A 25104-nucleotide genomic window follows, 5' to 3' on the forward strand; every position below is an offset into this window, starting at 1 on the left:
TAAGGAGGAGGAGGAGAAGGCGCGTGAGTGAGAGTGTGGGGGTTGAGTAGTGGATCCCACCACCCATGTGCACTCTTCCTCTGTCTCCACCAGCTCCTGCCGCTCAATCATTAGACCCCTCTGTTCCCCTCTCTCTAAACTCTAAACTCCAAACTCACTCACTCTCTCAAAACACTCTCAACAACCATAAACCCTCATCCTCTCTCTCTTCTTCTCTTCTCTCTCTCTCTTGTTCTCTTCTCTCAGTACAATAAAACCAACCATTGCTTTCTCTCTCTTACTTAAAACAACAACCCCCCAATCCCCCATGTCTAGCTCCGACGGAACCACTAACGGCGTCAGTAACGGCTCAATCATTGATCCACAGCGTCAACAAATAACCGTCAAGAAACCGCCGTCCAAGGACCGTCACAGCAAGGTCGACGGCCGTGGACGCCGTATAAGGATGCCAATCATATGCGCCGCACGTGTCTTCCAGCTCACGCGCGAGTTGGGCCACAAGTCCGACGGTCAAACCATCGAGTGGTTACTTCGTCAAGCCGAGCCCTCTATCATAGCCGCCACCGGCACTGGCACCACTCCCGCCAGCTTCTCCTCCGTCTCCGTCTCCCTCCGCGGCGGCGCCGTCTCCAACTCACTCTCCTCCCCTTCCACCACCTCCGATCATAAGCCCTTGCTTGCTCCCACGCCCTTTATACTCGGCAAGCGTATACGCACGGATGACGACGCCTCTCCTGCTTCAAAGGATGATGGCGTCTCTGTAGGGTCTTTGGTTGGGCCTGCTGCCCCTGCCGGGTTGTGGGCCCTTCCCACGAGGCCCGATTTCGGACAATTTTGGAGCTTCGCTGCGGCTGCTGCTCCGCCGGAAATGGTGGTGCAGCCGGCGGCGGTGTCGGTTTCTCAGCAGCAGCAGGCTTCGTTGTTCGTTCATCATCAGCATCATCATCAGCAGCAGCAACAAGCCATGGGAGAAGCTTCGGCGGCGAGACTGGGGAATTATCTTCCGGGGCATCTGAATTTGCTAGCTTCATTGTCCGGAGGTCCTGGAAATTCTGGTCGGAGAGACGATGAGCCTCGTTGATTGGTTCTCGGAGCTACTTGTTGGTGGTGGATTGTGGAAGGTGGTGGTGTTTTCTTCGTATATATATTTATATATATTTTGCGTTATGGCTATCGCTTTGTTGTGTGTGGAAAGCAGAAGATTCTGAGTATAATTTAGGGTTAGTTTATTTTTTTTCTTTTTTAGTTTTAAGTGGAGAAGTCCATCAATCAAGGAATCCAATTAGGATTTTTATTTCCTTCTGGTTTGGAAAAATTAGTTAGGTTTTTAGAAGTTCAAAATTGTTTAGATTCTGGGGTTTTGCTGGAGGAGAAAAACGGAGATTATAATATTTATATTTGTGATGGTGATAAATTGCTACGGATTGAGGCTGGAAGCGGTTTTCAGAACCTTGATCAGTATGCAAGTACAGTGGAATTCATATTGTTGTTGTGAAGCTGAGTAGAGTTCTCCAAGTTGAAGACCAAGCTTGGAATGATGGAATTGCATTGTTGCTTCTGTTTCACTTTATTAGTGGGTTTTGAGGTTTGACTGACTCGACTAATTGGGTCTAGAAGTTTGGTTATTGTTGCAGTTGAAGTAATTAGTGCTTGCAAGCTTGTTTTTAAGCTGAGTGATTGTGTTTCTCAAGTTAAACTGTCACTCCCAATTTGTTGGAGTACCCTACTTTCCAGTATAGATTGAGAATTTATGTTCTCTTGGCTGCAATTGGGGCATCTTTTAAGGGATTGAGGTCCGTTTAAAGTGGCTATGTTATGAATTTGGCACAGCTGCTGGTGAGTTATGCTTTCTCTCCTCCGCTTTCACGCTCCTTGTTGGTCTTAGTTGTTTCAGAGGTCACTGGTGTGTGAAAGATAAAGCTCTGGTTGTACACTGTATGACCTCTGTTTTGAGATTTTTATCTGCAATTCTTAGCCATTTCTTAGATTGATCAGCGTGAGAATAATGTTTTCTTGTATGTAAGTGGATTGTTTTGGGTGTGAATAAAAAACCCATCTGTTTCTTTCTTTATATTTTAATCACTTGCCACGTTCTTTTTTCAATTTTGAATGTCATTCGATTCAGTGTGCTTTCTGTTATTAAATTCTTATAGGGAATTGGACCTTTCTGAATATGGCCTGCCTATATTATAATTCATTTGAGTGTTTTGAAACTTCCACCATGTTTGATTTCGTCGTAGTATCTTCAGTTTTCTGCTAGTTTTTGTAATTTCCATGGTACTGTTTCTGGGAACTTGTACTCTGGCTTTTTCAGTAATTAAGGAAAGGAAAGATAAGGTTAGGTACAACCTGTATTCAAGTCTTAAATTCATAACAATAAAGATCTAACCTACATGGTGTGGTTACTATTTTTATTGTTTCACCTTAGGTTAAAACAAATATGGTGTTGGTGCATTTGATTCAACATTCGACCTGGGTTGTTATTGATGTAAAAACTCAATTTTGGCTGATATGTTGTATCTCAATAATGACATATTTATACTGGTTGTTATGACTTTGGCTTTTAATTGCCACACCCATTGAAACTATCATGTGCTTCTGCACGCTGGCTTATTTTACCTTCCTCAGAAAGCACACACAATGCTGAGTAGCAGTGGAAAAAGGATCACCTGAAGCGTGTCTAACATGACAATTGCTTTTAATGTGTAACTAATTTGGGATTTTATTTCAATCCTCCTCCAAATTTAAAATTCATTTGGAAGATGCCTGACACCTTTGAGGCATAATATAAAGGAAATAGGAGGTAGTTGATTGGATGGATGATATATTGTTAACTAAACATGATATTTGCAGTGAAAACGAAGGAATTGTTGCATTCAACTTCTGCCCCCAGAAGGAATTTCAGAGCATCTCTACGGCTAAGCATTTGTAAATATAATCTCATTTCTTGGTCCAGGTGAGTTGGTGCAAAAATGTGTCATTGGTCAGTTAATATTTGACGTTACACCGCTTTGGTCAAGTAATATGTTTTTAGTGACTGGTGTAGCTCTGTGAGTAGATAAGAATTTATGGATGGCATGAGATAGCGAAACTGAAGAGGTTGAGTATGCCAACTCATCATTATGTTCATTTTGTACTTTTCTGAGTATGGATTGTTGGTGGGGTTTTCAAATATAGGGATTCCAACGTGTTTTCTTAATTATTGCTAAACAGAAGGGTCAGCTCCCAATAATTGATGGGTCCCTCGAACTAAATGTCGTGGTGAAACAAGTTAAAAACCATGTTATGATTTGGGACAATATTTAAACTATCGTATGATGGACGTTTTGAACTTGCTTCGAAAATGGAAACTGATTATGGACCCACGTTATTTTTTAGGGCCATTGCACTTGGGTTACGTAATTGGGCCACACAATATGCCACAACATATTTGTGGGTCGTATCCAAATCCGAATTGCAATTGGTCGGATTCTGCGTGGTTCGATGTCTTTATAAAAAGATCAAAAAAGGAAAATTTAAAATTTAACACTTCAAAATTGTTGCCATAACAATGTCGGATACTTTATTTTTCAATGATGTCTAATTTTTTTTTTTTCAATACGAGTAAAAATACTATATTAATTAAATGCGGTTAGATGTTATTGTATTTGTAATAATTAATCCTGGCTTATAAAACATTAATATAGCACAACCTCGTATAGAAGGTGGTGCGTAGTGGTCCAAGTGGATGCAATTTATTAGTGTAAATAATAATAATAAATAATGGAAAAAATATTTGTCCTTTTAAAGCATGTTCATTTTTGTTAAAATTAGTGTTTTTTATTTAAAATCTAAAATAAAAAAATCACTCATTTTCTCCCTCATGGTGTTCATTGTATATATCTCTCTTTCACTTTAAATAACACGATTTTATGTTTTTTAGAAAGACAAACACCAAATCCAATAATAATTACATTTATGATTGTAAAATCAGTAGTTTTACACAAAAATCCACAAATTAGTATTGTTGCTTATGGGTTCATCTCCCGGGGTAGATCGGTAGAGAAGCTTACATGTTTCTACCCCTCTGTCTTTTATTTTAGGGAAAATATTATAGAGTATTTTTCTCTTTTATACGTACATCGACTTCCGTGTTATTTTTATTTTTTATTTTTTTTCTTTAAGTAAGTGGATCCCACTCATAACTATCTCTATAATATAAGAGAGCTTCTCTTATGTCAGATGAGATTAATAAAGCCCTTTATTTTATACCCAATAAGAGATTACATGCTATTTATTGGTGGTAGGGCTGCTAATGGGACGCCCATTGGGTGGCTGATTAGTAAACGATGTGACAAAAGGGGTAGAATCGTCGTCTTCGTTGTCAGAAGAGGAATCAAATATTTTTTCATAACACATCTTAAAAAAAAAAAAGGCAAGAAAAATAGCTTCTTTTTTTATTATTAAAAGCTCCCATAGGCCAAAGGGATCTTCAGGCTTTTATGTTATTATTTAAAAAAAAACAAAAACAAAAACCAACTCACATTCTTCACATGTGATCATTTTTTCCTGTCTTGTGCATAGCGATGTAGATATCATGTTCAAGCTCGCAAAGTTTTTTGGCCCAACATGATATCAAAATGATATAAAAAAATATTGTATTTTTGTTGGTTATTTAATTAGTCTAGTGAGACATGTCATTAAATTTTTTTCTTGTTATATTAAAAATATTTATATAAATAAATATCTGATGAATAAAAATAAAAATACTTATTAAATGTTATTTATAAATCAATATAATTTTTTAGATATTTACAAATAAGTATTTATTATTTTTTCAGAATTTGTCTTCATTCTTTAAACAACATTTATGTTTATCTGAAGCTTTTAAGTAATATACATATTTTCAATTATATATACTACTCATGTTAATTTTAATTAGAATAAAAGTTTATATAAATTAATTTACGAAACAATTTATTTATAATTTGAATTCTAAAATAATTTTGAAGTTAAAAAATCATACAATCACTAAATAGTTTTAATTTTATTTGTTAATTTTTTATTTTTAAGTAACTTTTAAGCTAAAACAAAATTAAGGCAAACATATTATCCCTTTAAAAAATACTTCAGATGTTATTGTTGTAGTTTTTAGATGTTATTGTTAAGTCATCTTCAGATGTTATTCTTTAAAAAGATAAACCTTTTTCCTTTTTATTATTATCTTTTTCATATTCTAACTATTTATTTTCACATAATAATAAATATCAGATTTTTCTTCTTTCAGTTCATTCTCTCTTTGTTTTAATTTATTTTTTATTATTATCTTGAGAAATTTAATATTTTTTAGAAAATTTGAAAATGTTGAATTGATAATGAAATTTAAATTACTTCTAAAAATATATTTAATTTAATTTTTCAAACATACGTACAAATTAAACAGTATCAAAATAAATAAATAAAACATTTATCTGATTATTTTGAAAAATTGGTTGCAATTGAATCGATAGAGTTGGAGGATGCGTGGTTGAAAAATAAAAAATGACTCGAAGTCGAGCGATTTTAATTCATGTTAATACATGAAAATACTTTATATTATTAACTAATTGTATATACATTGTTATATTTTAACATCTTCAATAATGTTATAATTATTGGCTTGTTAACGGCACTCCTACTTTTTTTTTTTTTTTTAAAGTTTGCTCTAATGCAAATTATTAATTCTTGGTAGTTATGAATTGTTATTATTATGTATAATTTATTTCTAATTTTTATAATCACATTGTGTAAAATAATTAAATATGCAATTTAACACAATTTCTTCAATTAAATAATGTTAATGTGTAAAAAAAAAAAAAAAAAAAACTGATAATGATACTTTCCTATTTATCCTTATTACCTGAGAATATATTTTTTATATCTTATATAAAATATGAGATATTTTTATCAGAGTATAATACATTGAAAGTGACTTAATCTTTTAATCAATTATTTTTCAAAAAATCATGTACATGTTTCTGTATAAATATTAGGGATTTGATTTTCTCATGTTGAATGAGAATTCAATTCTCATGTTGTGACACAATCAATGATGGGCCTCACATATATTAAAAAGAGAAAAAGAAAAGAAAAGCTTTGCAAATAAATCGAAGAGTCACAACATGAGAATTCAATTCTCATGCAACATGAGAAAATATTTTCCCTAAATATTAATTTAGTTTAATTTTCAAAATACTTTACGGATGTGATTTCAACAGGGTTTGTATTTTTAAATAAAAAAGAAGAAGGGAAAAGCAAAATATTTATTGGAGTTGTTTGGAAACACTTTGTTATATAACAGAAAGAATTGGAGGGTTTCTGAGTGAGTAAAGAAAGAAGAATGGCTTCATCGAAGAGTGGAAACGGTGGCGGAGCGATTTCCTTGGAGAGGATGAGTGTAGAACAGCTTAAGGCAGTGAAAGAACAAGCAGATCTCGAAGTTAATCTTCTCCAAGATAGTCTCTCCAACATTCGCACCGCCACTACTCGTCTCGATATGGCTTCTTCTGCACTTCACGATCTCTCTCTTCGCCCTCAGGGTCAGAGAATGCTTGTTCCTCTCACTGCTTCCCTCTATGTACCCGCCACTCTTCACGATTCTCATAATGTTTTGGTCGATGTTGGAACCGGCTATTTCATTGAGGTCACTTCTTCGCTTTTCCTTTTTTATTTTATTTTATTTATACCTATTTAGTTAATATCAATCAATCCTATAAATAGATCAAAACCTAACACTTGATTAGTTGATTGCGTTGTTTAATTTCATTGATTAGATCCAAACCACATAAATTTTTTTTTTCAATCACTCGATCTTGATCTTAATGCAACCCTGGTCAGCTATTATGGTTTGTCACTGAGAATGTATTTGTTTTCTTAAGAGACGCTAATTTCAAATATGAATTTTCTTCATATTTTCTACTAGTAGAATGTAATTTTATTGTGAGCTATTTTGGAATTTTCCTTATAAACAAATGGAGCCAAAGAAATATTATGGATATCATATTTAGTTATAGTACACTGAAGCTTTGTAATTGTATTACTACTTCATTAAATGTTTCCTTCATGCCAAAATCAGAAAACAATGGCCGAAGGAAAAGATTACTGTGAGCGCAAAATCAACTTACTGAAGTCAAACTTTGATCAACTTTTTGAGGTAAGCTTCCTGTTTCACGTCTTGTTCCAAATTATGATATGTGCATATGCAGTGGTTTTTTTCCATGGCATATTGTTACAATCTTTTGTTAGTTTTATTTTATTATCTCCCAAAACTATCTTTTAAATAATCACTCTTCAGTCTTCACCATGGAATAACCACAACATAAAATGTTGTCTTTTTTTGCTAAATGAGGTGATTTTGTATGTTTATGCTAAATGTGGTTATTCTATCGTGGAAAGTGATTATTCAAATACGAATAACTTTTTCTAATACAATTTTTTCGCACCAATTGATATTCTGTTTATAAAATGGACTAAACAATATTTCTCCCTTTTATTTGCAAATTTGCAACTAAATTACCTTTTCACATCGTCTTTTCAATGAATTTGTATTTAAGAAGCAAAATCCAAAACTGCAGGTTACATCCAAAAAGAAAAATGTGGCAGATGAAGCTGGGGTTATTTTGCAGGCAAAATTGAAGCAATTAGCATCTTCATCCTAAAAGTAGTTGGTGTAGAATTCGATTGCTTTTCTTATAAAGCATTGTACCATAGAAAATCATAAGCAGTGGTGTTAAGGTCAGTGATGTTATATGTTGTTTAAACCTTTTATTAAAGTAATGACGATTGAAATTTAGAGGGTATTGAGGGAATGGGCTGTGGTCTTTCAGTTACATATTCTCTAATTAGAGCAGACTATTGAGCAGTCCTTATTCTTTGCTGGCCTTTCTGGCATAATATTTTGGGCGTGTTCTCATTTTACCAAAGTTGATTCGCATTGTTGTGGTTCTGAACTCTGAAGGGAAGGTAAGGGTGCATTCATATGTAATTATCCTTCTCTTGGTAAGTATTGGCCAAACGAAGAAGATAATTACATGAGGGCACTCTTTTCGTACATACTAAGGTATTAGTTCCTATTGTTTTTGAATGATTTGTCCTTATACAGTTATACTTTACAAATATTAATGAGTTAAAAATAAAATAAAATAAAAAATACAACCACTGGTTGCAAAAAGATAAACAGTGCATCATGCTAGCATCCTTTAAATCCTGTGTTGGTGAGAGGCTGAGAGCTTCAATGCTCGAGCTTTCTCTGGCAATTCGTTTTCCATTTAACAAAAGTTGCATACACCATCTTTCGATACCCACTTCACTAATATAAACTTTCGCTGTTTCCCTCCTAATTTCATATAAATTCTCTTACTTTCCAGTAGCAATTGAGTATTCATATTGTTGCTTAAGATTACCAACATTCTCAATGTGGCCTTGAAACAATCAGATGTCATCCACAACCGCAAACAGCCTAGCAACATGACAAGAAAATTAAATGTCATTTTTTTAACAACTTTATGTAATCATCTTTTATCGAATCACTTTTCAATGATCTGATTCAATTTTTTTTGTCTAACATGTTGATTTTGGTAAAAGCAGTATTTGACAATAGATTGAAAAGAAAACAGAGGATAAAATTAGGTGCAATATTAGAAAGAAAATACTGGGCAAGCTTTTTTCTATGTAGAGACTTAAACTTGTTATGTGAATGTTTTCAATCTCATCCTATCACAGTAACAAGAAGAAACAGAAAAAGATGAAAGGCCAGGGTAGAAAGATTAACAAATGACTTTGCAAAAGATTACACATTGCTTGTACTGACAAATGAAAAATATAAGACAAATCAATAGAAACAAGACAAATCAAAGACAACCGAAAAAGCAGAATATATGGAACCATATGCATGATAACAAGCAGAACCCAAAATACAAACCACAAGGAAAATGACCAAGCATATCAAGAATACAAGTATGCATATCTTAATCAAACACTTTATGCAGTGGCAGTTCTGAAAACTTACGGTTTGGTCAAGGAAAGTTCTAATAAAGTTCAGACAGAGTGATTGTGAAGAAAAAATATTCAAGAAATAGTACCAACTACAAAATAAGCATGAACAAACAAACCAAATTTAACTTATAGGCATATATTCATCTAAGTTTCATGGCAACTTCCAACATAACTATAGAGACATCACCAAGCAAAAAGCTTTTGCAATTTCCTTTGAAGCAAATAAGTACCAAACAAATCCATTGAGAGTTACCGAAACTTACAACGCATGCAAATGGGAACCGAGAGAAACTGTGAAACAGAGCAGAGGAGAACGACGCTGTTGCAACAATCGAACGGCGATGGACAATGAGATGAGATATCAGAGTGATTTAGGTTTTTTGGGTGACACCCAATGTCACCAACTACGTGGTTTATACTCATTTTTTTTAAAAAAGAAAACATTTGACCGGTCTAAACCAGGTTCCATTTAACTCGCCGGGTCACTGAGACCTAGCCGGTAGACCGGTTCAAACTAGATTGATAGCGTAATCGATTCAAAGAGCCACTCGAACCGGGGAACCCACGAGGTCATCGAGACCCGGGTCGACCCGGTCAGTCTGATTCGATTTTTAAAATACTGATTCATACTCCTGTTTGTCTCCTGTCTCATGACCAGTGTTTTAAAACTTGGACCGATCCTTGACTCAATCGAGGTACTGGGTTAGTGGTTCTACGAGGATTCAACATGATTTTAAACTAATATATAATAAATATTAAATTATGAACATTATGTCCAACAAATAAAAATGGTTTAGTGATAAGCCTCATGATCCTCAAACAAGGGGTCGGAAACTCAATAATAAAGGTTCGCATGGCCCAAAAGTTCTATGGGTTAGGGTCAACCCGCAGGCTATCCAAAATTATAATTTCATAATTTTTTTTATCGTACTTAATACATTAAATATTTTAACAAATAAATATTTAATACTTTCTTAACATATTTTATACAAATTATAAATTTTTTATAATTTAATTTTTTATAATAAAATAATATTTGTACACAAATATACAAGTGAAAATGCTAATAAAATTTTAATATAAGTGAAAATTTAATTACTATCTCTATTAAATTCATTATTAAAAGATGTCATCAAATAAAGATTTTCTCACTTTCCTTTGATAATCTAGAGCAAGAGGATTATTGTTCCTTTCCTGATCCTCCTCTAGGAGTTTATTTGCTGTATTTAGCTGATTTAAGTAGTTTGGGTATGTATTTCTTCCTTTTAGCCTGCTTGGGGTCATACCCCATCCAGGATACCAAAAAAAAAAAAAAAAAAATTCTCACGAAGAATCCTAACAGAATATAAAAACTCTAGCGGAAAACTAAAAATAACGATGGTAAAATGATCTTAATAAAAACATTGATTTTCTTCAATTACTATTGCAAAAAAAAATAAAAATTATTATCCACAATATTACCAAGATATATTTGTATACAATTTATTTCAATACAAATTTGGATATATAACATGCTTAGATGTGAATAGAAATTTTTTTTTTATTAATGCGAAGATGAAGTTCTCTGTTGAAACATATTGTAAAACTATTTGTGTCTCATGTGTAACGTGTGTCAATCGGTTTAATTAATAATAAAAGAGGCTTTATGGTAATTGACGTTTTGCATTAATGGTGATTGACGTTTTGACTATCAAGGGAAGTTTTATAAAGGAATAACTGGTGACAGGTTCAGTTACGTTCAGAGAAAGGAGATTTTCTGATAAAAGGTGGTTTACAGAAACGCTCTCCATCATTGTCTACCCAGAAGAGTTGTATCAAATTCCTGTTAAAGAAGATACAAGAATAGAGAAGGGTTAAGATTCGATTTCACCATCAAAGTTATGTGAAACTCATAAATTCTAAAGATCCTGTATCATGTTCTTGCATGTAGAATATTGAACATGTATTACTGATTTACTTATGAAATTGCTTACATGTGGTATCAGAGCATGTGTTTAAGAATTTATGTTTTTTTGATTATAAATGGATTCTTGATTTGGAAATGTTAGGGTTCTTTGCAAATTATCGATTCTGATTTGCAAATCATATCTTATTTTATTTCCAAAATTCACGATTTCCAAATTACCGATTTGCAAAGTTTTATCATTGGAATTCGATTCTTATAAAAGTCAAACGGTTACATGAGAATTTCCATAAAATGAAAACCACTGTTTGGTATTTTGAAGCAAGGTACTCTGTGAATTTTTAAACGTAAATTACTTCTCGGTTTTTGATCAATTCACAAAAGGACGAAACGAATGCATATTTATGGCTTCTTGTATGAATGATATTGTATGTGCATATTAAGCAAGTCGCCGATTTGTGTTGAACCGAGTTGCAAGTTGTTTTCTTTTCACAATGTCTTCTCGGTTTTCGTGCTTAATGGACAAAGTTGAAACTTTTATGAATTATTGAAAAACAAGAGAGCCTTTCAATTGATTTGAATGAAATATAACCACCGTACGGTTTTTTTAAGAAATAAAATTGAAAGATAAAAGCCATGTCAAATTCAGTCACGTAAGCTAATCCCATTCTTACGGTTTTCATATTGATTTTATGATTATGTGATGTGGTTGGATTAAAATTGAATGTGAAAATTTAATCTTATTATTGTTCATGAAATATTAAAATTTTGGAATTAATTATGGTAGATTTGTTAGTCACCAAAGTGGCCAAATCTTGAAGAGTTGTTTTAATTCCAAATATTATGAATTTTATTTCAATTACCATGACTGTGATGCTGTGAGTAGTATGATATAATTATTCATGTTGTGGTATATTGAAGTTCATTATTATAGAACAGTTAGGGATCAACCCAAAGGTTGATTATTTGTTTTATAAAATGAACATGAATGTTGGTATTGTTGGCATATTTCCTTGCATTTGGACATCCAAAGATGACAAATATTTATGATAGGGGTATGCATCATTGCCAAATTATGCGAAATTTATATAGCATCATTATAGTTATGTTGTATGTTAATGGATCCCCAAAGGCGAACATTAATATGCATTGAAGTTAGTATAGTTGAATATGTGAAGTATGTTAGTATGTGACATGTATGACTCTAAGCATTAATGTTTAAATATTATTCCTTGCAGTACCTGTTGCTACACATTCCATGTTCTCAACTGTTACAGTTTTTAATGGGCTGAACTTCTCTGAATGGAAAGAGCAAATCCAATTTTACCTTGGGGTAATGGATATGGATATGGCTCTTAGAGAAGAGGAACCTGGTGCTATTACTGATGAAAGCACTGAGGATGAAAGGGACCATTTTAAGAACTGGGAAAGATCCAACAGATTAAGTTTGATGTACATGAAAATGAGCATAGCAAGCAACATTAAGTCAGCTCTTCCACAAACTGAAAGTGCCATCGAAATGATGAAACTTGTGGAAGAACGCTCCCAAACCGCTGATAAGTCTCTTGCTGGGACACTTATGAGTACACTGACCACCATGAAGTTTGATGGTTTGCGTACTATGCATGAGCATGTTATTGAAATGACAAGCATTGCGGCAAAATTGAAAGCATTGGGAATGGATGTGGATGAGAACTTCCTGGTGCAGTTCGTATTGAACTCATTACCGTCTGAGTATGGTCCTTTCCAAATGAACTATAATACCATGAAAGACAAATGGAATGTGCATGAATTGCACAGTATGTTAGTTCAGGAGGAAACCAAACTTAAGAATCAGGGAGCTCATTCTATCAATTATGTAAAGCATCAAGGAGTTGAAAAGAATAAAGGAAAGAAGCATGAGAAGAAAGGAGGAGGAGGACCCCTTAAAGTGAATGAGGCCTCTTCTTCTAAAATCCACAAAAAGGAAAGTAATGCAAAGATGAGGTGCCATTTCTGTAAAAAGGAAGGGCATTTCAAAAAGGATTGCCTGAAACGTAAGGCTTGGTTCGAAAAGAAAGGTAAGCCTAGTGCTTATGTATGTTATGAATCAAACCTGGCTGAAGTTCCTTATAATACTTGGTGGATTGATTCTGGTTGTACTACTCATGTTTCTAATACAATGCAGGGATTTCTTATGACCCAAACCACAAGGCCAAATGAAAAGTTTGTCCTTATGGGCAATAGAGTGAAAGTTCCGGTGGAAGCTGTTGGGACGTACCGTTTAATTCTCGACAGTGGATTTCATTTGGATTTACGTGAAACTCTTTATGTACCTAGTATATCTAGGAATTTAGTTTCAATTTCCAAACTTGATGTTGCTGGATACTCTTTTAAATTTGGTAGTGGTAGTTTTAGTTTGTACAAGCACAATCATTTGATTGGTAATGGTACTTTATGTGATGGATTATATAAATTATGTCTTGATAATCTTTATGCTGAAACACTTATGACTCTGCATCATAATGTTGGTACTAAACGTGCCTTAATTAATGAATGTTCTGCTTACTTGTGGCACAAACGTTTGGGACACATTTCCAAAGAAAGGATGAAAAGATTGGTAAATAATGAAATCCTTCCGGATTTAGACTTTACTGATTTAAATATTTGTGTGGATTGTATTAAAGGAAAACAAACAAAACACACAAAGAAAGGAGCCACAAGGAGCACTCAGCTTCTTGAAATTATACACACTGATGTATGTGGTCCGTTTGATGTTAATGCTTTCAATAAAGAAAAATATTTTATCACTTTCATTGATGATTATTCACGTTATGGTTATGTCTATTTGCTGCATGATAAGTCTCAAGCTGCAAATGCTTTGGAGATTTATATTAATGAAGTTGAAAGGCAATTAGACAGAAAGGTGAAGATTGTCAGGTCTGATAGGGGTGGTGAATATTATGGAAGGTATGATGAAAGTGGACAACATCCGGGCCCATTTGCTAAATTTCTGGAAAAGCGTGGTATTTGTGCTCAATACACAATGCCCGGTACACCGCAACAGAATGGTGTATCAGAAAGGCGTAATAGGACCTTACTGGATATGGTTAGGAGTATGTTAAGTAATTCTTCTTTACCTGTTTCATTGTGGACTTATGCTCTAAAAACTGCCATGTACGTATTGAATAGGGTTCCTAGTAAGTCAGTTCCAAAGACTCCTTTTGAACTTTGGACTGGAAGGAAACCTAGTATAAGACACCTGCATGTTTGGGGTTGTCAGGCAGAGATTAGATACTACAATCCGCAAGAAAAGAAACTGGATGCAAGGACAATCAGTGGTTATTTCATTGGTTATCCAGAAAAATCGAAAGGGTATAGATTTTACTGTCCTTATCATACTACAAGGATTATTGAATCTGGAAATGCAAGGTTCATTGAGAATGGTGAAGTTAGTGGGAGTGAAACACCACGTAAAGTGGATATTCATGAAGTGAGAGTACAAGTTCCATTACCTTGTAGCTCTAGTAAAGTTATTGTTCCTTATGCTATTGAACCAATCAATAATAATGAAGGACAAGTTAATGATCCCACTATTCATGAAGAAATCATTGTTGATGAACCGAATGAACCCATAGTAGAAGAACCACAACAAATAGCATTAAGAAGATCTCAAAGAGAATGGAGACCTGCTATTTCTAATGATTATGTGGTATATCTACAAGAGTCTGAATTTGACATGGGTATTCAGGATGATCCAGTAACGTTTTCACAAGCCATGAATGGAGAAAATGGTGATAAATGGTTAGATGCTATGAAAGATGAGTTGAAATCTATGGAAGAGAATAAGGTCTGGGATCTTGTTGAGTTACCAGAAGGGTGCAAGAGAGTTGGTTGTAAATGGGTCTTTAAGACCAAACATGACTCTCATGGTAACTTGGAACGTCACAAGGCCAGACTAGTTGCAAAAGGATTCACTCAGAAAGATGGCATTGACTATAAAGAAACTTTTTCACCAGTTTCAAAGGATTCTTTAAGAATTATTATGGCATTGGTGGCTCATTATGATCTAGAGTTACACCAAATGGATGTGAAAACCGCCTTTCTAAATGGAAATTTAGATGAAGATGTGTACATGGACCAACCAATGGGGTTCATAGAAAAGGGTAAAGAGCACATGGTGTGCAAACTTAAGAAGTCAATATACGGACTTAAACAAGCTTCACGACAATGGTATCTTAAATTTAATGATACTGTTGTTTCCTTTGGATTTAAAGAAAACATCGTTGATCGATGTATATATCTGAAGATCAGTGGGAGCAAGTTCATCTTATTGGTTCTGTATGTTGATGATATTTTGCTTGCAACTAACGATCTTGGTCTTTTAACTGAAACTAAGAAGTTTCTCTCTAGTAACTTTGAAATGAAAGATATGGGTGAGGCAGCTTATGTGATAGGAATAGAAATATTCCGTGATAGATCACAAGGACTGTTAGGTTTGTCTCAGAAAGCATATATTAATAAAGTTCTAGAGAGATTCAGAATGGAAAACTGCTCATCGTCTCCAGTTCCAATTCAGAAAGGAGATAAGTTTAGTCTCTTACAATGTCCTAAAAGTGAATTGGAACGAAAAGAAATGGAAGCAATTCCGTATGCATCATTAGTTGGGAGTTTAATGTATGCTCAGACTTGTACGAGACCAGATATTAGCTTTGCAGTTGGGATGTTGGGTAGATACCAAAGTAATCCCGGTATGGATCACTGGAAAGCAGCAAAGAAAGTTCTGAGATATTTGCAAGGAACTAAAGGTCACATGCTTACTTATAGAAGGTCTAGCAACCTTGAAGTTATTGGATACACAGATTCGGATTTTGCAGGATGCGTAGACACAAGAAAACCTACATGTGGTTACCTGTATTTTTTAGCTGAAGGAGCTATATCATGGAAAAGTGCAAAGCAGACTGTAATAGCTGCGTCCACTATGGAAGTTGAATTTGTGGCATGCTTTGAAGCCACGATTCAGGCTAAATGGCTACGGAACTTTATTTCAGGGCTTGGATTGGTCGACAATATTGCAAAGCCGCTGAAAATTTATTGTGATAATTCCGCAGCTGTCTTCTTTTCTAAACACGACAAATATTCCAAAGGTGCTAAACATATGGAATTAAAGTACTTTGCCGTTAAAGAAGAGGTTCAGAAACAAAGAGTGTCTATAGAGCATATTAGCACCGATCTTATGATAGCTGATCCCTTGACGAAGGGATTACCGCCCAAGACATTTACTGGTCATGTATGTAGAATGGGCATTATGTCAGCTAATGAATGATAAAAATTATAGTTATGTATTAAAGTATTGACACTCTGAGCTCATTGATGAATATATGTTTCTGATATTGTCTTGTTTTCAATTTATGTATGCATGCAAGTATATGTGATGATATTGAAAATATTTGTGGTCCGTTATGAAGACATTATTGTTGGACATAATGTGTACTTCCTATTAAAGTATCATGTTAGGAAGAAGAGTCAATATAGTAGTACATGGAAGGGACTATGCCGACTTGATAGCATACAACCGCCATGACTCATGTTGATTTTATTTCTAATAATGAATTATGATGACGTCAATGTATGGAACCTTTAGCCTAGTAAATGCGCATTATAGTGAATTTTAATTAAATCATGAAGGGACACCTTATGACATGAGCCAAGTGGGAGAATGTAAAACTATTTGTGTCTCATGTGTAACGTGTGTCAATCGGTTTAATTAATAATAAAAGAGGCTTTATGGTAATTGACATTTTGCATTAATGGTGATTGACGTTTTGACTATCAAGGGAAGTTTTATAAAGGAGTAACTGGTGACAGGTTCAGTTACGTTCAGAGAAAGGAGATTTTCTGATAAAAGGTGGTTTACAGAAATGCTCTCCATCATTGTCTACCCAGAAGAGTTGTATCAAATTCCTGTCAAAGAAGATACAAGAATAGTGAAGGGTTAAGACTCTGAGAAAGGATTTCACCATCAAAGTTCTTCCGCACTAATGGAGAAAGGTACACTCTTATGTGAAACTCATAAATTCTAAAGATCCTGTATCATGTTATTAACTATTACTGTTGAACATGAATCATGAATTACTGATTAAATTGCTTACAGATAACAAGTACCAAGTTAAAAAAAAAAGTTTGAAGTTCGTTACATTGGGTAGCGAACTTGGTTAAAACCAGGTTTGCTATCCCGTGTAGCGAATTTGGTGTCTACTAGAAACGTGACACGTCAACAAATCGAGTTCGCTATACCGGATAGCAAACTTGTATCCGTAGCAGATTGAGAAATAAATTATTCACGTGTCATTTAGGTAAAAAATTTGGTAAACAGCAACATTATGATTACTGTTCCACGAACCTTGAGATTGAGACATGATACAGGGCCCTGCTAGTGCCGATAGTGAGGAAGTCAAAGCACGTTGAGATATATTATTAATTTCTCGCATCTTCTAAGATTATAACCTTGTCCGTAGCGGAATGGAAGCCGCCGCAACACTTTTCATGCCTTGGGCGGTATCCGTGTTGAAGCTTCCTCAACCAGCTTCCAGAAGCGTTTAAGATACATAAATGATAACAAATTTTCTCTCTCTTTTATGTTAACCACAAATAAGGACGCATATAATTGTGATGTCTCCTTACCAAATCAACTATTTTTCACTGGGCATGTTTGAAATCTGTTCTAAAATTTGTTTTTTCATTTTCAAAAAAAATAAATTAAAAATCAACTCGTTTAATAAGACTCTTTGATTTCTGTTCTGTAGAACAGTTTTTTAATTTTAAAAACAAAAAAAAATTAAAAATATATTTAATATGAGTTTTCTGTGTTTGCTATTCTAAAAACAACATTTGTTATTTAGTTTTTAAAACAAAAAATAGAGAATAACTCTCACATGCTTTTGTTCTCTTTTCTTACTTTTACTCTTAAAAATGATAAAAACACGGAAAACAACATTTTGTTAATGGTATTATAGTAATTATAATCAAACAGATTTATTTTCTTCTTTTTTTTACAAAACAGCTTGTATAAGTTATTTTATAAAATAGTTTTTAAAAAACAAAAACCAAAACATATTCAAATACACTTATATATATGAGTTGTTATTACCAAATCTTAACTGTTGATTTCTGTCAATCTAACGATAATAATTTATCGGGTCACATTTATTAATTAATTATTAATTCTAATAAATTGTAACCGTTGGATTGACGGAAATCAAAGATTAAGATTTGGTAGTAATAAGTAGTAAAAAAAGTAGTAACTATTCATTAACTATTCTACAAAACAGTTTTAAGTGAAAAAAAATATCAAAACACAATCAAACAAATTTTTTTTTATCTCAAAAACAAATTTATTGAATATTTTTAGAGTGACTGGAAAAAAATAAGGTGTCCCATTTTTTAAGTGTGAGATTATATCCAAACATGTCGAGCAGGTACTTTTAGTTGGTTTCGAGTTTGTATTCCAATTATAGTTTCATAGAACTCAATTTACCTATTAAACTACGTCTTGTGGTTTGATGAACTATCATTCTAATTAACAGATACTACATATAAATGACTAGTCAAGCAAATTCTTCAATTGGGAAAAACAGAGACCAATTTGAGGTGTGTGTTTTTATTTCTCTGCTTATACAAGTCGGTTATTCACTCAAGTCTTGATGGTAGAATTTATGCTAAATTTGATTTTTAATTTCTTTAATTTTTGGTTTTCCTCGTTCTTCAATTAATTAAGTTTTGGGTTGCCCTTAATAAGATTTTAAAATACTCAAATTAATAGTTTGATATTATATTTCTCTAATATATCCCTTCACACCAAAATCTAATGGACTTAAAGGATGGATAATGCACTAGATCCCGTCTACTTTTGCTAAACTCCATAATATTTAATTATTATTTTTAATAGAATGAGAGCAGTATGTACTGTGACCAAATGATCATAGAGACTTCAAAAACTTAATCTATTAGGTGAAAATTAATCAATAATTTTATATCATATTTTTTAACAAATTATTGATGTTAATCTTCCCAACTCCCTTACCTGGAAGGTATGGAGTCTGTTTTGTACAATGGGTATGTATCGGTATCATTTTTGTAGATTGTTATTTGTTATAGACAAAGGATATGCATCATGTTGGACACCAGTTTTCATTCTTTGAGTGTTGAATTATGAAGATCTTCTAAGATAATTGATATCTTCTCTTTTCAAATCCTCTATTTACAATCTCTGTTTTTCTTGATTAACTGCTGAATTTCTGAAATAATGCAAAATGTGTCAGTTCTTGAGAGTCTTAATTGTAGTTGACTAGTAGTGGTAGCACTCTGGTTTATGCATAGATTAGGCTATACTGTCTTTCAAAAAAAATAAAATAGATTAGGCTATACAGCTTGTAATCACTCACTGTCCATACCATTGAAAAGCGAGCACAATGGGCTTAGGGAGAAGGAGGCAATTCCATTATAAGGCTAAACAATGGCACACAAGAAATTAACACAACTGAGAATATAATTACACACCAAATTAATAGATTAGCATCAAGCTCACTCTTCTTTCTTTAAAAATGTTTATTGGACACCAATTTTCTATATTTCTTTTGCTTAACCTCTTCCCAATCTGTGGACGAAACAACCTCAACAATCACTCTTAACAGAATAAATCACATTGTATCCATTTTCTGCTTATTTTTTGTCAGTATTGCTTTACTCAAAGTTGGGCTCTTTCACAATATTCTAAAATTCTTTTGTTCTCATGTGTTTCATTTAATTTGATTACATGCATTTGCATATTGGCCATCGGTTACTGCTACTGAGACAAAGTTTTTTTTTTTTATTAGATAAATTTTTTAATATTTTAGATTACTAGAATTGTATGTTAGACTAATGTTGAAGACTGAGTTGATTTCTGGCTTAGCGTTTTGTCTCTGTCTATTAAATCGAATGGTGTGTTGTTTTGGTACCTTGGCGAAAGAAGCCATGCCATTTTGTTCTTTTTTTTTCTTTTTTTTAAATCATTTTGTGCTGTTGTTTACTAGAAGAAATAGGTGTGTTTTTTTTCTTTTTAATGTTTCTTATGTTATAAGAGATAAAATTACCTCTTACACACATATAAAAATTTGTGAGATCCATATTTTTTTTTCTCTCTCTTCTTTTAACATAGGCTCTGTTAGGAACAAAGTTCCAGAAGAAAAAGGAAATTTTAAAAAACTGAATCAATCCAATATTTCCTATGCCCTCTGTTACAACCCACTATGCCAATATAACAAGGCAACAGCTACCAAATAACAGAATCCTTATCATGCGCAGCAAGTGCCACGTCCCTTATTACACGTCTAACAGAAAGGTTAACAGTAGCCTCAAGTGTCTTCTCTTGACTACACGTAGCCCTCCATCCAAGTAGGTGCCCTTTTGATACAGTTGGGCCTGCTTATCTGATTACTGTCTATCTCCTCATTGGGCTTGGCTATCTCCACATTGGGCTCTGTTTGGTTCGCCCCCCATAACATCTATTCCCCCTTCAAAGAGGACCTTGTCCTCAAGGTTCAGATTAGGATAAGCCATTTTAAGAGCATTATCATCTTCCCATGTGGCATCTTCAGGCAAGGCATTTGACCATTGCACCAGAAATTGGCGTTGAGAAGCTCCATGAACTCGGATCTCTCGAGTCATAAGAATAGATAGAGGAGATTGGACTGGACAATTACCTACAATTTCTGTTGGCAGAGGCACAACTTGCTGATTTGAACCATGGAAAGGCTTGAGGAGTGAAACATGGAAGGTAGGGTGAATGCGAACACCTTCCGGTAATGTAAGCTGATAAGAAACATAGCTAATAACCCGTGCCACAGGGAATGGTGCAAAGTACCTTTTGGATAGTTTGTGGTTGTTACGTTTCACCACTGAAAGTTGGCGGTAAGATTGAAGACGCACCCAAACGAGGTCTCCAACTGCAAAAGTACGATCGCGACAGTGTTTGTCAACTTGCATCTTCATGCGGTTTTGAGAAAGTTGCAGGTTTTTCTTGAGATTGGCAAGGAGTTCATTACGCTGGCACAACAAAGAATCCAAAGACTCCACCTTCAAAGAACCTGGAGAGTAATGAGGAAGTAAAGTAGGTTCCCTACCATGTAATGCTTCAAAAGGGGACATGGAAATAGCAGAATGGAAGGCAGTGTTGTAATGTATTTCTGCCCAACATAAGAACTTGGACTACATATTATTTTGATCACTGCAAAATGCCCTTAAATATTGTTCCAAGTATTGGTTTGTCACTTCAGTCAACCCATCGGTTTGGGGATGATATGAAGAACTTGTGAGCAACTGTGTACCACTCAACTTGAAAAGGTTACGCCAAAAACTACTGATGAATATAGGGTCCCTATCAGAAACCAATGTGCGAGGAAAACCATGGATTTTGACAACCATTTCATAAAATAACCGAGCCACCACTGCTGAAGTATATGAAGTTGGTAAAGGCCTAAAATGGGCAAACTTCGTTAGACGGTCAACCACAACTAAAATACAAGTGAACCCATTAGAAGTAGGTAGACCCGTGATGAAATCTAATGAAAGGTCCTCAAAGACACCATTGGGTATAGGGGGTGGTTGCAAAAGACCACTTGGTGTAGCGTGGAGAGGTTCCACAAAAATACAGATATCAACGCATTTTCTGCCAATAAAATGACGAAGATAATCGCAAAAGTGTCCGAGTAACTCCAGCATGCCTTCCAATTGGGGTATTATGAGCTTCTGACAAAAGCAAGGCCTTAAGTTGTGAGGTAGGACCCAAGAGGTATCTAGCACGGTGAAATAATATGCCATCCTTACATGTAATGGCAGAATCCTTACAAGAACCTGAAGAAATAGCTTGATGAATGGTTAGCAAGTAGGGATCAGATGCATTTTCTTCACGGATTCTGGAAACAATATCAAATGTTGGTTGAGAGAACAACACATTGACATTCCCCACAATAGATGCAACCAGATTAATAACTTCTGCAAGACTTCCTTCAAACTGACGAGAAAGACTATCAGCAACTATATTGGAATATCCTACCTTGTACTTAATAGAGAAAGAGTACCCCATTAATTTTCACACATATTTATGCTGATCCGGTGTCAAAACAGTTTGAGTGAATAACTCCTTAATGCTACGATGATCCGTGCGAATAATGAAGGAGGAACCAAGGCCATGCGTGGATTTAATGCGAACACCTTCAACACAGCAGAATCACAATCTGTTTTGGACCAGCAATCATAACAACAACCATAGCTCATAAGCATATAACAAAAAGACAACGCTTCTCTTCTACGTTTCATGTCTTTGGGCTTCTCACAAAGTCATAAGTCCTTAACCACTTAGGTTCTGACTTAGATTAATTAACACAGAAGTCCACATCAACTAATCATGGGTTCACAAACCCAAAAATAGCATTCTGTATGAACAGTGCCGTTACTGTTCACGAAAACCCAGAATATCCGGATATATGTCGGGGCCATATCCGGATATCCCATATCCGGATATCCATATCCGGATATCCATATCCGGATATCATATCCGGATATTTCGCGATAGAATGTAGTTATGCATTTCGCGAGATATCCTTCCAAAAGGTGGCTCTTTTAACGACTACAAAAGCTTAAACATGCATTTCTAGGTGTGTTTAGCCTTACCAAACCTTAAGTTATCAACTTTAGTTTATTACATGCATCAAGGTTCCATTTTTAACCAAGGAAACTCAAGAACAAGAGTGGTGATCATACCACAAGCTCAAAACAAAGGTGGATGATGCTCTTGGAGCTCTCACAACAGCTCCACAAGTCTGACCTCCAATGAACACGAAAATGGTGATCAAGGTTGGTCATTTCTCACCAAAGGTAGCTTCTTGAAGCTCAAGATGTCATCACAATGGTTCCTTCAACTCTCCCTCATGAAGACAGCCTCAAACCTCACCAAACAGAGGCTCAACATCAGAATAATGGCTGCCTCACACACTCACAAGCCACTCCACTAAGTGTTTATAAGGTTTAGAGGGAAGAAATCAAGCAAAAGGTGACAACTTGGTGGTTTTTCAAAGAGAGGAAGGCATGAACATGGAGGAGGCTGGTCAGCAGCTCCAAAGACTCACGTAGGATTGCAGAAATGACCTAGGATCATATGTCACTTGGCTATATATAGTCACTTAAGTTTTAATCGCATTATATTAGCGCTAATAGCTACGCTTAGCATTTTAATCCCAAACTCAAGATTATGAACCTACTCATTTTTCTAAGATTTGTCATATTTTTATTTTATTTTTCGCAGCATCTTTCTGGTACGCGCTTTTCCATAGCCAGTATCAGTTCTGGCACAAATTCTCATTATTTTAGCTTGAAACTTGTTTTACAAGTCCTATATTTTATTCTAGGAATATTCATGCACTTGTATAATTTTCCGGGATACTTCATCGGTACAAATTTATACCGAGTAGCATAATCGGTATCTGCACTTTTCGTCAGAAAAGCAACTTTCAGTATTATTTCACACTTACTATAATTATTTATGCCTTGTCATAATTATTATGGTCAATTATGAAATTATTTCCTAATTCTCATATTTCTTTAATTAATTTCCTAAATTAACGGAGAGGGTTCTTACACTCACCCCAGCTTTTTAAGAATTTTGTCCTCAAAATCAGAAACATACATGTTTCGGAAGTCGAGATATTACCGGAGAAGCTCGTCCTCTCGCTCCCAGGTACACTCCTCAGGATTTCTTCCAGTCCATTGCACTTTGACCATCAGAATGCTCTTTCTCCTCAGTTGCTTCTCGCCACGATCGAGAATCTTGAGTGGTCTGACAGGAGTTTTCAAGTTCTTCCGTACCTCCACATCATCCGGTTGCACCACGTGCGAAGGATCCGCTACGTACTTCTGAAGTCGAGACACGTGGAACACGTCGTGGATGTTGGCCAAGTTCGGAGGCAAGGCAAGCCGGTAGGCAACAGGTCCTACTCTACCAAGGATCTGGTAAGGCCCTATGAATCTCGGGCTCAGCTTCCTCACTCCGAGGGCCCGACCAACACCGATGACAGGTGAAAGTCTCACAAACACGTGCTCACCCTCACTGAATTCCAGTGCACTATGCTTAACATCATAGTAACTCTTCTGGCGATTCTGCGCCTGCTTCAGCTTTTCCCTGATCAACTGGATATGCTGGGTAGAACCTTGGACAAGGTCCAAGCCAAACAATTCCTTATCTCCAATCTCAGACCAGCAGGTAGGGGTCCGACACCTCCTACCATACAACACCTCGTAGGGTGCCATGCCCAGGCTAGCAAGAAAACTGTTGTTATACGAAAACTCAACTAATGGCAGGTACATATCCCATGCTGAACCGTGCTCCAAAGTGCAAGCCCTCAGCATGTCCTCTAATGTCTGGATGGTCCGCTCAGTCAGTCTGTCAGTCTGAGGGTGATAGGTTGTACTCAGTCTCAACTGCGTACCAAAAGCTCCCTGCAGCGCCTCCCAGAACCGAGATGTGAACTTCGGGTCCCTGTCATTGATGATACTCTCGGGCACCCGGTGAAGTCTCACAATCTCGCGAACATAAAGTCTGGCCAACTGCTCAGTAGTGAAGCTCACCTTCACCGGAAGAAAGTGGGCAGACTTCGTCAATCTGTTCATAATGACCCAGATAGAGTCACAACCAGCCTGAGTCTTCGGCAAACCCACAACGAAGTCCATGGAAATGCTCTCCCATTTCCATTCCGGAATCTCAAGAGGTTGAAGTTTACCAGACGGCTTCTGGTGTTCTATCTTCACCTTCTAGCAAATCAAGCACTTGGACACAAACACAGCTATGTCTTTCTTCATGCCCGGCCACCAATAATTTCTCTTCATGTCCTGGTACATCTTTGTAGCACCAGGGTGGACAGTAAACTGCCCCTTATGAGCCTCTGTCATCACCTCAATAGTCAACGAACCTCGAGGAACCACAATCCTTTTCTGAAAGGTCAACAATTCGTCCTCATTCCAAGGTACACCGTCCTAGTTCTTCACATAATCTAGGCACTCTCTCTACTCTTGCGCCTCTTTGATCTTTTCCATGAGCTCATTTTCAACTTGCATGGTTTCCATTTCGAGAAGTGCACCCCCAAACAAAGAAGTCACCGTCAAAACTCGAAATTTCA

The 25104-nt window shown here is 35.4% G+C and overlaps 2 protein-coding genes across 3 annotated transcripts; both read left to right on the forward strand.

The window, feature by feature from the left end:
• LOC133311585 (transcription factor TCP7) lies at positions 1 to 2571 on the forward strand. Of its 2 annotated transcripts, XM_061512645.1 has the most exons (2): positions 1 to 604; positions 671 to 2571. In XM_061512645.1, exons 1-2 carry the CDS (start codon positions 308 to 310, stop codon positions 1079 to 1081), a joined length of 708 nt encoding a protein of 235 aa, XP_061368629.1. In that variant the 5' UTR covers positions 1 to 307; the 3' UTR covers positions 1082 to 2571. The 2 variants fall into 2 exon arrangements, with proteins under 2 accessions (XP_061368629.1, XP_061368628.1); XM_061512644.1 differs by having other exon boundaries at positions 1 to 2571.
• Positions 2572 to 6305: 3734 nt separating this feature from the next.
• LOC133311592 (prefoldin subunit 5) lies at positions 6306 to 7983 on the forward strand. Its single transcript, XM_061512655.1, has 3 exons — positions 6306 to 6661; positions 7094 to 7171; positions 7593 to 7983. The coding sequence occupies exons 1-3, from the start codon at positions 6359 to 6361 to the stop codon at positions 7674 to 7676; spliced, it is 465 nt and encodes a 154-aa protein (XP_061368639.1). The 5' UTR covers positions 6306 to 6358; the 3' UTR covers positions 7677 to 7983.
• Positions 7984 to 25104: the final 17121 nt, after the last annotated feature.

The sequence above is a fragment of the Gastrolobium bilobum genome, unplaced genomic scaffold, assembly GCF_033153095.1.
Source record: "Gastrolobium bilobum isolate Gb01-03AN ecotype WA unplaced genomic scaffold, APGP_CSIRO_Gbil_v1 utg82674, whole genome shotgun sequence".
Classification (NCBI taxonomy): domain Eukaryota; kingdom Viridiplantae; phylum Streptophyta; class Magnoliopsida; order Fabales; family Fabaceae; genus Gastrolobium; species Gastrolobium bilobum.

Bases quoted from the DNA above. Each gene is read 5' to 3' on its own strand.
- LOC133311585 (XM_061512644.1), top strand. From the start codon at position 308: ATGTCTAGCTCCGACGGAACCACTAACGGCGTCAGTAACGGCTCAATC.
- LOC133311592 (XM_061512655.1), top strand. From the start codon at position 6,359: ATGGCTTCATCGAAGAGTGGAAACGGTGGCGGAGCGATTTCCTTGGAG. The intron at 6,662-7,093 runs GTCACTTCTTCG...TGCCAAAATCAG, and splicing joins GAACCGGCTATTTCATTGAG to AAAACAATGGCCGAAGGAAA. The intron at 7,172-7,592 runs GTAAGCTTCCTG...CCAAAACTGCAG, and splicing joins ACTTTGATCAACTTTTTGAG to GTTACATCCAAAAAGAAAAA.